Source organism: Limulus polyphemus, unplaced genomic scaffold (assembly GCF_000517525.1).
Source record: "Limulus polyphemus unplaced genomic scaffold, Limulus_polyphemus-2.1.2 Scaffold39, whole genome shotgun sequence".
NCBI classification, from domain to species: Eukaryota; Metazoa; Arthropoda; class Merostomata; order Xiphosura; family Limulidae; genus Limulus; species Limulus polyphemus.
The window spans coordinates 1104868-1117066 of NW_013665649.1; the positions used below are offsets into that span (position 1 = coordinate 1104868).

Consider the following 12199-nt stretch of genomic DNA (forward strand, 5'->3'; position numbering starts at 1 on the left):
TTGGGCTACTCTTTTAACAACGAACAGTGGGATTGACCGTCACATTATAACGCCCTCACGGCTGAAAGGGCGAGCATGTTTAGTGTGAAGAGGATTCGAACCCGCAACTCTCAGATTGCGAGTCGAGTGCCGTAACCACCTGGCCATGCCGGGCCAGAGCTATGTGTGCTAGCCGTTTCTAATTTAGAAGTGATGCACTAGAGGGTTTAAATAACACCTACTGCCAACCCTTGAGTTGTTATTTGCCAACGAATAGTGGGATTGTCCGTAACGCTATAACACCCCCTACGGCTGAAAGGGCAAGCATGTTCGGTGATGGGATTCGAACCTGCGACCCAAATTACGAGTCGAGCGCCCTAAACACAAGACCATCACCCGACATACCACATTATTAGTCTCTTTTGTAAATTTAAATAAAATAAGACTTGTACAAATGTGCAAAAGGAGGATTATAATAAAGAGATCAATCAGTGTATCTAGTTATAAAACTATAAAATATTAACAAATAAATTATAAGAAATAATTTCGGAAATCGTTTGTACAACTGTACATCTTTAACAGTAAGTTGGAATTTTTATGATTTACTATTTAGATGATAAACATACTTGTTCACTTGCACAGACAAAAGTCTGTACATTATGCAACTAATTTGTTTGTATGTTTCGTATATTTTAATGTAAGTATTTATTTTTATTTTTTTGTTTATTTCAGAATTTTTGCACAAAGCTACATAAAGGGCTATGTGTGCATATCTGTCCCTAATTTTGAATTTACAGACTAGAGGGGAGACAGCTAGTAAACAGTGCCCACGGCCGATTCTTGAGCCCCTGTTGTTGAATAGTGGTATTGGACCTCATTCGTATAATACACCCACATTCTAAAGTGTGGGGCGCGAATGTTCTACAACAACTGGACGCTAATTAAGGACAATCGAATTCACAGTCCAACAAGCTAACCACCCGGCCACGCCCGCCCCTAATTATTAGTTAACAAAATTCGTATCATGCCCAGACAACAACTACAGTTTCGAGTTATAATAGCTCTCACCAACCCAGTTATTTCCATTATCAATAATGTTTATCCAAAGCCAAATAACCTAAAAATTATTGCACTTAAATGTATATAACAGACTTTGTAGAAGTATGTAATGCCAGAAAATAATCCACAAGAACGGAAAAACATATAATGGTTTGAATGCATTGATTCGTGAGTTTGGACACATATTATCAATATTTTAAGGCCGTAATTCCATTAGCATCTCACAAGGTTCGGATGCTTAATTTTCAAGTTAGCCTTACATCTGTATAATAAACAGACAAAGCAAAATAGCCCGTATCAGCGAAATAAATAGATATAGACATATGAAACATTATAATCAATAATATCAGAGAAATTAAAGAAAGAATGAAGTATATATATTTAACCAACACCACCTATGTTGGTTTGGTATAGTTTACTCTTGATTTATCAATTCTTTTGTTATTTAATTCTGGGAATATGACTCAAGTCTTAGATATTTCTAGTATTCATGGTATGCAAACATAATGGCTCACTATATTGTGATATACAATATATATATATCCAACTCTTGTTTTACGTAATGTCAGTTCTTCTGAAACCATCGCAGTTTTAAAGCATATCAGTTCTCACCTTCGAAAGGTGATAAATTTAAATTGTATAGCACCAGTAACTGTTTCTCAATTAACAAGTGCAGAGGAAAAATAAACCGCGTTCACTTTCTGTAAAACGCCATAAGGTGGAAATGCTTGCTATCGAAATACCGGAGTTGATGAGTTTGTTTCTTTTGAATTTCGCTACACGAGAGTTATATGCGATAGCCGTCCCTAATTTAGTAGTGATAGACTAGAGGAGGGGAGGCAGCTAGTCCACACCATCCATCGCCAACTATTTTACCAACGAATAGTGGGATTGATCGTTACTTTATAACGCTCCCACAGCTGAAAGGGCGAGCATGTTTGGTGACGGGGATTCGAACCCGCGACCCGCAGACTGCGAGTCGAGCACCCTAACCACTAAGCCATGCCAAGCCTAGTTGATGATAGTTGCCAATATAGCTGATTTTGAGGTACGTTACGCGATGTAAACTTAAAGGTGGTGTAATAATGGCTGGAGACGACTTGAATGGGTAATGAAGAAAAGCTTTAATATAAGTTTAACATAACAGCAAATGTACAACGTTTCGACAAGGTTTTGTCATCATCAGGTAGTGTGTGTTGAGAGAGAAAGAGAGAGAAAGGATTATTTCATCAAAAACAAGATATGTCTATTTTATGTATTTATGGACAAACTGTTTAGTTTTATGACGAAGTAAAATCACCGTAGTTTATTCTTATATGTATAATACGTGTAAACAACAATCTTACTGGAGATGAGGGCAAATTTTACTAAAGTTTACTCTTATTCAACATTTTAAATCACATTGAATTATTTTAGATCATATTATCTCTTCTAGGCCCAGCTATTTCAAAACACAGGAAATTATAACTGGTACAGCTTTGAGTGGTGAAAACTTTATTATCTTAGCCTTTTGCCATAGATATGATTATATATAATTACATGATTTTATGTAAAAATGATAGCTATGTCATTTTCAAATTCAATTTACAAATCTTTAGGTTTAGCACCATTATTTAAATAGAAGCGTTTTGTTCTACCGAAAAAACGAGCTCTGATTTCATACGTTTTATCTAACTGGTCATGTGACTTTCACCAACCAATAGAAATATTATTGGTCACAACATACCGTTACTAATTTTGTAAGTATAGTCGTGAAGGTGAAATCAGCTGCTGTATGTGTGGAATGTTGACATTAACGCCCACCACACAGTTCGGCTTCATTCAGATACTGAGCACTGTCTCCTAGCAACCAAGGCAACCTTGCCAAGTTTCTACCAAATGAAAAGTACGTATCCATAGAAACCAGAAATGGTCGTCGCTCATCGATTAACGATGCATTAGATGTTGGAGGCGCTACTCCCCCTCCCCCTCTCTGATAAGCACATGGTTCTGCGAATCTTCTCATGAGAACTCCGGAAGTGTTTAATGCATATGGTATCTAAATATTAGTAAAATACGTTTTATGAATTTTATTTTTCTGGAGCGAACAAATAAGTGTGTAAAGCCAAAAAATGAAAGGCGAAGATTATCATAACTTTGCAATAACATATCCCTTCACCTGCGTAATCTCCCGCTTGTTTGCGGAAACTGGGTCAAATCTGTCTAAAACATTAACTAATCTATCTAATTAACTACAGATGAAAAATACTTCAAATAATTAAAGATGTTTACCAGTCGAAATTTTATTTTACGTGTAAATATAGATAGTATTAGAGAAGAAAGTTTCCGAAAGAGCTACGCTAACAATGTGAAGTCATTATTTCAAATACTTCAAATAATTAAAGATGTTTACCAGTTGAAATTTTATTTTACGTGTAAATATAGATAGCATCAGAGAAGAAAGTTTCCGAAAGAGCTACGCTAACAATGTGAAGTCATTATTTCATTGTTTGTTACAGCATCCTTACAGCAACCACTACAATAGATAAAATCTGACATATAAAACCAGTAAAACTTTAACATTCTAAAAAATATTTCACGTTCTAAACCTAACTTCTGTTACCATAAAAGTTCTCTTATCTGTAGTTTTTTGTTGTTGTTTTTCTGACTATATATATATATAGCATTTGACGTTTTATTACAAGAAAACTATGGTTATTAAATCTTCAGCTTACATTAATAATTATTCTGGTAGAAACGCCTTTTAGAATATGGCGAAGCACGATTATAACTAATTACACTTGTCATAGGACATTAGTATTAGGCTTACTATATTTTTAAACACTACATTATTTATCTAGTCCTTTAGGAAGTTTGAAAAATTAGAAATGTAAATAAAAACAGTACTCTAAACACACTATATTCGCTATATCCATTGCTGGCGATGCGTTTTGCTAAATCCAGAGCTCTTCAGACCGGCTGGAATATAACAAACTTATGACAAGTGTAATTAGTTATAATCATGTTTCGCCACCTTGTAAAAAAAGCGTTCAAAGCATAACAATTGTTGTTGTATCAAATGGCTTATATAAATAGTGTTCGGATTGATATTATATTTGTTGTATCCCAGCTAGCCTGATTAGTTCTGAATCAAGCGAAACGCGTCGTCGGCAATGGATATGACGAATATATTGTAGTTTAAATAATGCTATTACACATTCTTCTAATGCTTATTTAACCCCCAAGGGGCTAGATAAAGAATCTAGAGTTTAAAAATACAATAGGCCCAATACTAACATCTTATAAAAAGTGTAGTTAGTTCAAATTATGTTGCTTTTCTAAATGTTCACGTCTTTTGTAGAATCATGTCAATTTAATAACTACATGAAAACCTAAATCAATGGTTATTTTGTCAATTGCTACAATTCCAAATACATGAAAGATAAATATATTTTAATCATTAACAATTATATATGATATTTACTTGTCAAGTACAATTACCTCTGTGTTTGTATCTTTTTAGAAGATAATAGTCAAATAAATGGTACTCATTAATTTTTATTCTTTGTTCAAGTGCAAAGATGAAAATGGGATATCTGTTTTGTGCCAACCGCAAGGATCGAATCTTATCGTTGTAAGCTCCGAAATTTAACATTAAGACACGGGAATCGTATTGTAATAAAACAGCAGCAACAAATGTAAAATATTCAGTACTTATGATTTATGTAAATGGAAGCAGACAAAGCAAGATCCGTTGAAGGAATATGTGATATATGCGTGGTAGTTTCTAGTTTATTACAATAAGATGTATAACAATTTTGATCACATCATGAGATTTACAAACTGTAAAAGTATTCAGACATTTTGTTTTCATATCTAGTTTATTACCTGTATTATTAAGAGAAATGGTTGAACTTTCTGATTTTATTTCGAAGTTTCTTATTTTCTGAAATAATTAAATCAAACTAACCCCATCTACTTAGTTTGTTAATATATTTCCTGTAATATTACGGACATGTATTTAACACCTTTGATACATATTATTGTCGAACCTGGCATCTTGATTTTCGATTGAATACTTTTAGTTTGTTCTCATATTTATTAATTGTATCATAATTCTTATACCATAATTTTGGTTTCGGTTTCCTTTTTTGTTTAACCTATTCTATATGGCTTGATTAGATTTTTAGCCTTCCATAGTTTAAAATTATTCTTTTGAAATATATTCCTTTTCCTTCCAAAACTGAAACGCGCGAGTATACAAAGACAGTAAAACAACTACGTTATTCTGTAGTCTACTGAAATGGATCTACAACTTTTCGAAATTTCCATGAGGATGAATAATTTGTAACTTGGAAAACACTTTTCCATTTTTCTTATAATTTTTGGGGCATTCATTTTCTGCCTTTCACTGCTCTTTCTCGACAAACCTTTTTAAATAGATACTTTTCCTATCAAGTGCGTTTCTTATCTCTCATAAAACACGTTAAAGGTTTGTACGGTTATGTTGGTACCTCTACACTTGCCCTTATTGCATGTATCGATAATCAAATTTACCGAATGCACCTTTTTATCATATACATCAAGTACTTTTCAGTGAGAGAGTATATGACATGATAACATTAGATTCTCTATAAGATTTTGTGATAAATCATAAAACATTTCGGTTTACTCCTAAGTATTTCTGTGACGTATGTTATCACATTTGTTACTTTAAATTTAGCTTTCAACAAGAAATGATTTGCGAGATGTCCATTTCGCGGAAGGCAACTCCTGTAGAAATATCTTTCTTGCTTGGCAATCTCGTTATAAGGAAAAACCCACCTGGCATTTTGAATGAAACAAATGGGTAAAGAACATTAACAGGTGATATTTTCTTTCCTTCGCAGCAGGGGGTATTATCTCGGAGTTTTTCTATATAACTAGTGAAAATGGTTGGCTTAAGCTGCTAAAAGGTTTGGCAATATAATATTTGTAGAGTGTGTATTAGTTTCCGCTTAACATTTCATTATTAACTGAAGGTCTACTTTTTATACTGCAAAATACAGATGTATCTGAATTAACTACTAGCATCAAACAAAGTGGCTAAAACTTCAGCAGAAGATGGCCACAGAATTGTGTTTCTGACTGAAATAGCTTGCATCACTCGATTTTCAAGGTTTGGTATCCAAAGCATAATCAACAAGTACAGAAAAAATCACCTGTAACTAACAAATCCAGAACTTGAAGACCCAAAAGGTTGTCTAACAAGGATGAACAATATTTGAAGATAATATCCTTAAGGAATATAAAGAGGACAAACGTTGAAATGACAACAGAACTGAAAGAAGGCTCAGGTCTTGTCATCCATCCATCCATCCACAGTATGGCGGTCACTTTTGAAATCAGAACTTAAAGTATGTGTTGCAGGAAGAAAACCTCTGGTAAGAAAGGGAAACAAGACTAAAAGGTTGAGATATGCACAAGAACACATAAACTGGATTATGGAACAACGGTCAAAGGTGCTTTGAATAGACGAGTCAAAGTTTCAGTTATTTGGAACAGTTAAGCACGGAGGAAATTTAATTCAAGTTTGGGGAAACATATTCTCATGTAGTTTTGAACAATAGCTGAAAATTGAGGGCACACTGCCTGCAGTAAAGTTCAAACAAATTCTAATCCACCATGCTATTCCCAGTGGTGCAAAGGAAAGAGGAAGTTGGAGTGTTTAAAAGCATAAAATGCCCCCCTCAAAGACCAGATCGTAATATTATTGAAGCTCTACGTGACTGTTTGGACAAAAACAAAAGTAAAAAACAATCTCATCAAGTTAGATGATCTTTGGAAAGCCTTGGAAGAAGAGTGGAATACCATTCCACAGGAGTTTATAACCAAATTATTTGAAGGTGTCTAGAACAATGATGGTTTTGAAGGAAAAGGGGCGGACACACTCGCTATTGGTTTATATTAAGATATATTGTATATAAATTTGATTGTCTGAATATAATTTTCTTTTTCATATAGGTGTATTTTCATTAGACACAAAGTTTTAGCTTCTTGGTACATTGGAGTAGAACAATGCTAAATGTCCAAGACTTTTACACAGCAGTATGCCTATCTTTCTATACATCTATATCATTTAGCTTTGTTTATCAAATCAAATTCAAAAACACAATTACTAAGTTATAAGGGATCGAAGTGGATTTGTTTATTTTCTCCTTCCTTTTGTAATTCCTTGATGGTGATTCAATACAGAGGATTCCCGTGGACTGTTCCGTTTTAAGAGTTTCGCAGCGATCTCCCTCTCTACAGCAGTTAAAGGGCGTTGCCCTTCATTTCTTGCTGAACTTGTCAGCTTCTACTTTCCAAGATTTAATAACAGGGTAAGACTATTTAAACGCCATTCATCGTTTCCGGAAATGACAGGGGACATCTTACAAGTAATTAGGCAAACGAAGTCATCATTAAAGTGTATGTTAAAGAGATATTGCATTACAGGAGAATGGTAGCTCTATAACTTAGTACAAGTAAGTGTTCATTAAATCATTAGAGGGCGCTCTTAGGGAAGAGATAAATACTGAAACTGGTTTGGATAAACCAGTAAATACATTCAATTACATTAAAATAAAATTCTCAAAAGAATGATACCACAGGAACTCTTCCTGTTTATAAAACTCCAGTATTACAATAAGATTTATACAGCGAATGAGAAAATAGATATATCCATTTTATTCCTCCATTATCAAAACAAAAAATGGCGCAGTTTGTAACATAACAGTTATTAATGAAAGCATCCATGAATTCTCAAATAACGATTGTTTAATTCAACCAAAGGTGTGTTTCAAGGGTAACGTTCAATATTTTTATTTCATTCAATACTCTATCTCCCCTGTACGGAAAAAAATATATTAAATATTAAACAGAGAGTAGAACACTAGAACACGTATATGTTAATAAAATGTAATTATTTTAAATATATTTATAACATCTTCATAAAAGGTTTTAAGCAAGGTGTTCTCCTGATAACTTATAAAAATAACAATAAAAACACATTATGACGAGCACTCATCCCTCCGATATACCAATTATTAAACTGATGGGTGATAATGTCAACATATATCAATCGAATTTGTTAATATTAATATACAATAAGCTACTGACATTGCAAGGGGCCAATGCTTATTTTGCTTTAAAACTAAACCTGCCTCGTTTTGGACACGCTTATTGATTAATGATAACTGTCGTTGGCGTTTTACTAGCTTATAATTTAAATATCTGAATAACGGTAATTATCAAGAACTCTATTATGTCTTAAAAACAGACATTATAAGCAGTTTCTACAAATAACTGTTTGTACTCCAAAACATTACATATTTCAGTTTTATTTATTTCTATCAATATAATTAACCTCCATTGAAAAAAAAAAAGACTTTTCACCCAAGCTGTTAGAAATTCATAACCCCTTCCCGACACTAATGATACATATATTTTCGCCATTCTCTACCTGTGATGGTACAGTGGCTTCGTCTAACTTTCGAGATCGATTCCTCAAAGCCCGCACGCGCTTACATCTTGCGACCCAGGAAATTTCGAGTCAAGCAAGCAGGCGCTCGGCGCAAGACTGCTTGATTTCAAACCCACGGCTATATCGAACCGCCATCTTGGGTAGCATATATATATATATATATTATTTTTTTTACAAAACCTAATCTACCACCAACTCACTGAAATGATTTATTAAACCTAATCGTTCCTCTAAAATGTACATTTATGATGATTTTGAAAATTTCTAAAGAACCTTCAATTTGTTTACATGATATACATTTCATTATTTATAATAAAAAAAACCTGCTTAGTTAGTAATAAAGTTTATTCACATCATTCTTTGACCATTCAAATTAAAGATTATAAACTGTACTGTCATTCATCCGCTAATATTTGGCTATAGTTGAATATGTTTTTACCTATTTCAACCATTTGACGTCAATACGACACTACGATTTATGTTTAAATATCAGAGATTGTTTTAGTTCCGAAGTACTGGTGGATTTTCTGTTTATCTCCTAAAATATATTTGTATAATTGCTTTACAATTCATCGTAACCGACATTCAAGCTGTCAAGTCACGTGAGTGAACAAAAGAATTCATTGGTTGTTTACATTTTGTTAATCTAATAAACATAGCGTCAACGCCATAGCAATTTTTTTTTATTGAGCCGTCACGTCTGATACTGATAGATATTTTGGAATATGTTTGTGGTTATAAAACACATAAATAATGTCACGTTTTTGTTTTATTCTACCTCTAAATAATTTGTAACTTTAATACGAGCGTTCAACATTTAACTATTATTTTATAATTATAAGATAATACAAAAACATACCTTAGTAACCAACCCCGTTATCATAGGAAGCCAGGCGAGCCAAGTGCAAAATCATGACCGTCGGACACCCCTACCTTGCTCCCCTTTCGTGAGCACTCGCTACCACTTCACACGGAGCCAGCCATGACGGTGATTAGGTTGTGGGCGACCGACAGCCTAAGCCTAATAATGTACAGATGATCTGCCATCACTGGGTAACGGTACCTAATAACACTGTTAGTACTTGCGTTGGTACCACTAGTAATGCTGAACAAACACTACGATCTAAGAACAGTGGCACATTTAAGTTCTCAGCACTACCACCACCGAAGAAGATATTAAGTTTTTAATGTGAGCAATTCATAGTAGAATGTCTTTCAACACGGTCACAGTCACGATATAAACGCTCTCGACTACGATTCAACATCCAGTGCACTTTACGCTAGAGGTCGAAGCTTTACATCAAGATCGCCATGGCAACGTACTTTTCCCGTGAGACACCACAACCTATTGCTACAGCCGTGATATCAAATAGGGGGCGTGAGTACCTACTAAGATTCTGTTTTGGTACTATATCAAGGGGCCATCGCTTATTTGATTTCAACATCAAACACAGACTCTAAATTCTCAAAATATCTCCTTCAGGATATCACTAATTTACTTTTTTACATTTAGACAAATTTCTTCGGTTACTGACACTTGTACTATTGAAAATCATAAAGATTTTTCAACATAATTAGCTGTGTAATTTATATTGTGTTGATTAAAATTTTTAATGAAAATCTGTTTGATGTTATGTTAGCAGACGTCGAGTTTAATTTGTTTTGTACTTTTAGTTGAACAGATTCTATAATTAATGCCCAGTATGTCTGCGGACTTACAACGCTAGAATCCGGGTTTCGATACCCGTGGTGGGCAGAGCACAGATAGCTCATTGTGTAGCTTTGTGCTTAATTACAAACAAACAAACTATAATTAATTATTTCTGGAATTAAACACTGATCTCTTAAGTAACAAACTGTAAAGTTTTCGCGCAATTTTTTATTTAATACAAGCTTTATTTTTAAAGAACCTTATGTTTTTTACTACCTTTATCCTCCCTCGATGGGTAAACGGTAAATCTTCGGATTTATAGCGCTAAAATCAGGGTTCGATTCCATTCGGTAGACACAGCAAATAGTCCAAAATGGCTTTGCTATGACAACATCCACCCAACTTTGTTTTATCTTGTAAGAATCCGCTTTTTCTGTACATTTATAAAATGGGAAAACTTTTAATTCCTTTGTTTTTTACTATTTTTAACAAAATAATTTTAATAAACCATAACGACCAATTCAGGTAAGAATTTTTACTTTAGTTTGCAAGTAAGAACTTAGTAAATGATGTATCTAATAAATCATAACGACCAATTCAGGTAAGAATTTTTACTTTAGTTTGCAAGTAAGAACTTAGTAAATGATGTATCTAATAAACCACAACGACCAATTCAGGTAAGAATTTTTACTTTAATTTGCAAATAAGAACTTAGTAAATGATGTATCTAATAAATCATAACGATCAATTCAGGTAAGAATTTTTACTTTAGTTTGCAAGTAAGAACTTAGTAAATGATGTATCTAATAAATCACAACGACCAATTCAGGTAAGAATTTTTACTTTAGTTTGCAAGTAAGAACTTAGTAAATGAAATATCTAATGCTCTGTTTTTCACAGATTAACATGTTAATATTTCTATACAATTTGAAGTAGGAAAATTTAGTCTTCTCGGGTAACTGAGAGTGACATTTCATATGTGATTAGCAATAAGAATGTTTAATTACGTGAAACTTGATATTTATAAGATACATAGCATTTTACTTATTTGAAAATTATGTAAAAGGATTTTTTCAATTCTATTAAGCCTTTTAGCTGAAAATGTAGAGTTACGTACCTTAACACTTTCAAGTGTTTTTCACAAATAGTATTTTCTTCGAAATTTAATAATTTCAAGAGTAGTAAGTTCAAGTGCCTGATATTATTGAGTTTCCATTTTTCAGTGGTAAGTCGCATTTTTTAGAGTAAAATAACTTACCTTGGTTTTTTTTTCATCACACGATTTCTTTATAAAAGGAAATGATTAGGTTATTTAAATATTTTTGAAAAAAATAAGAATTACGTGAAAAATATTATTATTCATTACACTGGACAACAGTGCCTGTATATTGGACGTTGTAAGAACCCTTGAAACTGTCTATCAGTGATTTGTGTTCAGTTTTCTGGCCATGAACATAAACGATTTCCCCACAGTACAATTTCCATTCTAACAAGGTTCTATGGATGATGGTGAGGTCACGCACCCTAACCATCTTTCTACAGACTCCCCACTGTACGTGTAAGTCAACTTCCAAGACTCAAAAGTCCATTAGAGTCGTATTATGTTGGAATGCAGACTCGCAATCTGAGGGTCGCGGGTTCGAATCCCCCATTACCGAACAATCTCACCCGAATGTAAAAATTATTCGCTACCTGAGCGGTCGGCCCGAAAAACTAAATGGGATTAAGATCGAATGATGAAGAACATTCATGTATTCGATGAAAGGCAACCTGAAACTGCCTTGTCAAACCCAATATTGGACATATTCTAGGATCAACAAGATCAGTGTGTTGAGTAAAAGACATCTCAAAACATAATAGATATAATGTACATTCCTCCACTTTGCTCCAATTTGCTCTTATCCAAAGTTATCAGTGAGAGATGGAATTCTCTTAAACTGGTATAACTCAGTGATAAGAGATAATTTGAATGGTAGATTGGGCTTCAAATTGATAGACGTTTTAAGAATTATCAAGTGGTCTGTGAT

General features: G+C 33.6%; 1 protein-coding gene across 1 annotated transcript in view; it reads right to left on the reverse strand.

Annotated features, from left to right (window-relative positions):
* LOC106461485 (regulator of G-protein signaling 20-like) overlaps positions 1–9761 on the reverse strand; it is a 122760-nt gene extending 112999 nt beyond the window's left edge. The window contains exon 1 of the mRNA XM_022388654.1: positions 9381–9761. Coding sequence (XP_022244362.1) covers positions 9381–9404 — 24 coding nt within the window. The 5' untranslated portion in view covers positions 9405–9761. The remainder of the gene's footprint in view (positions 1–9380) is intronic.
* Positions 9762–12199: the final 2438 nt, after the last annotated feature.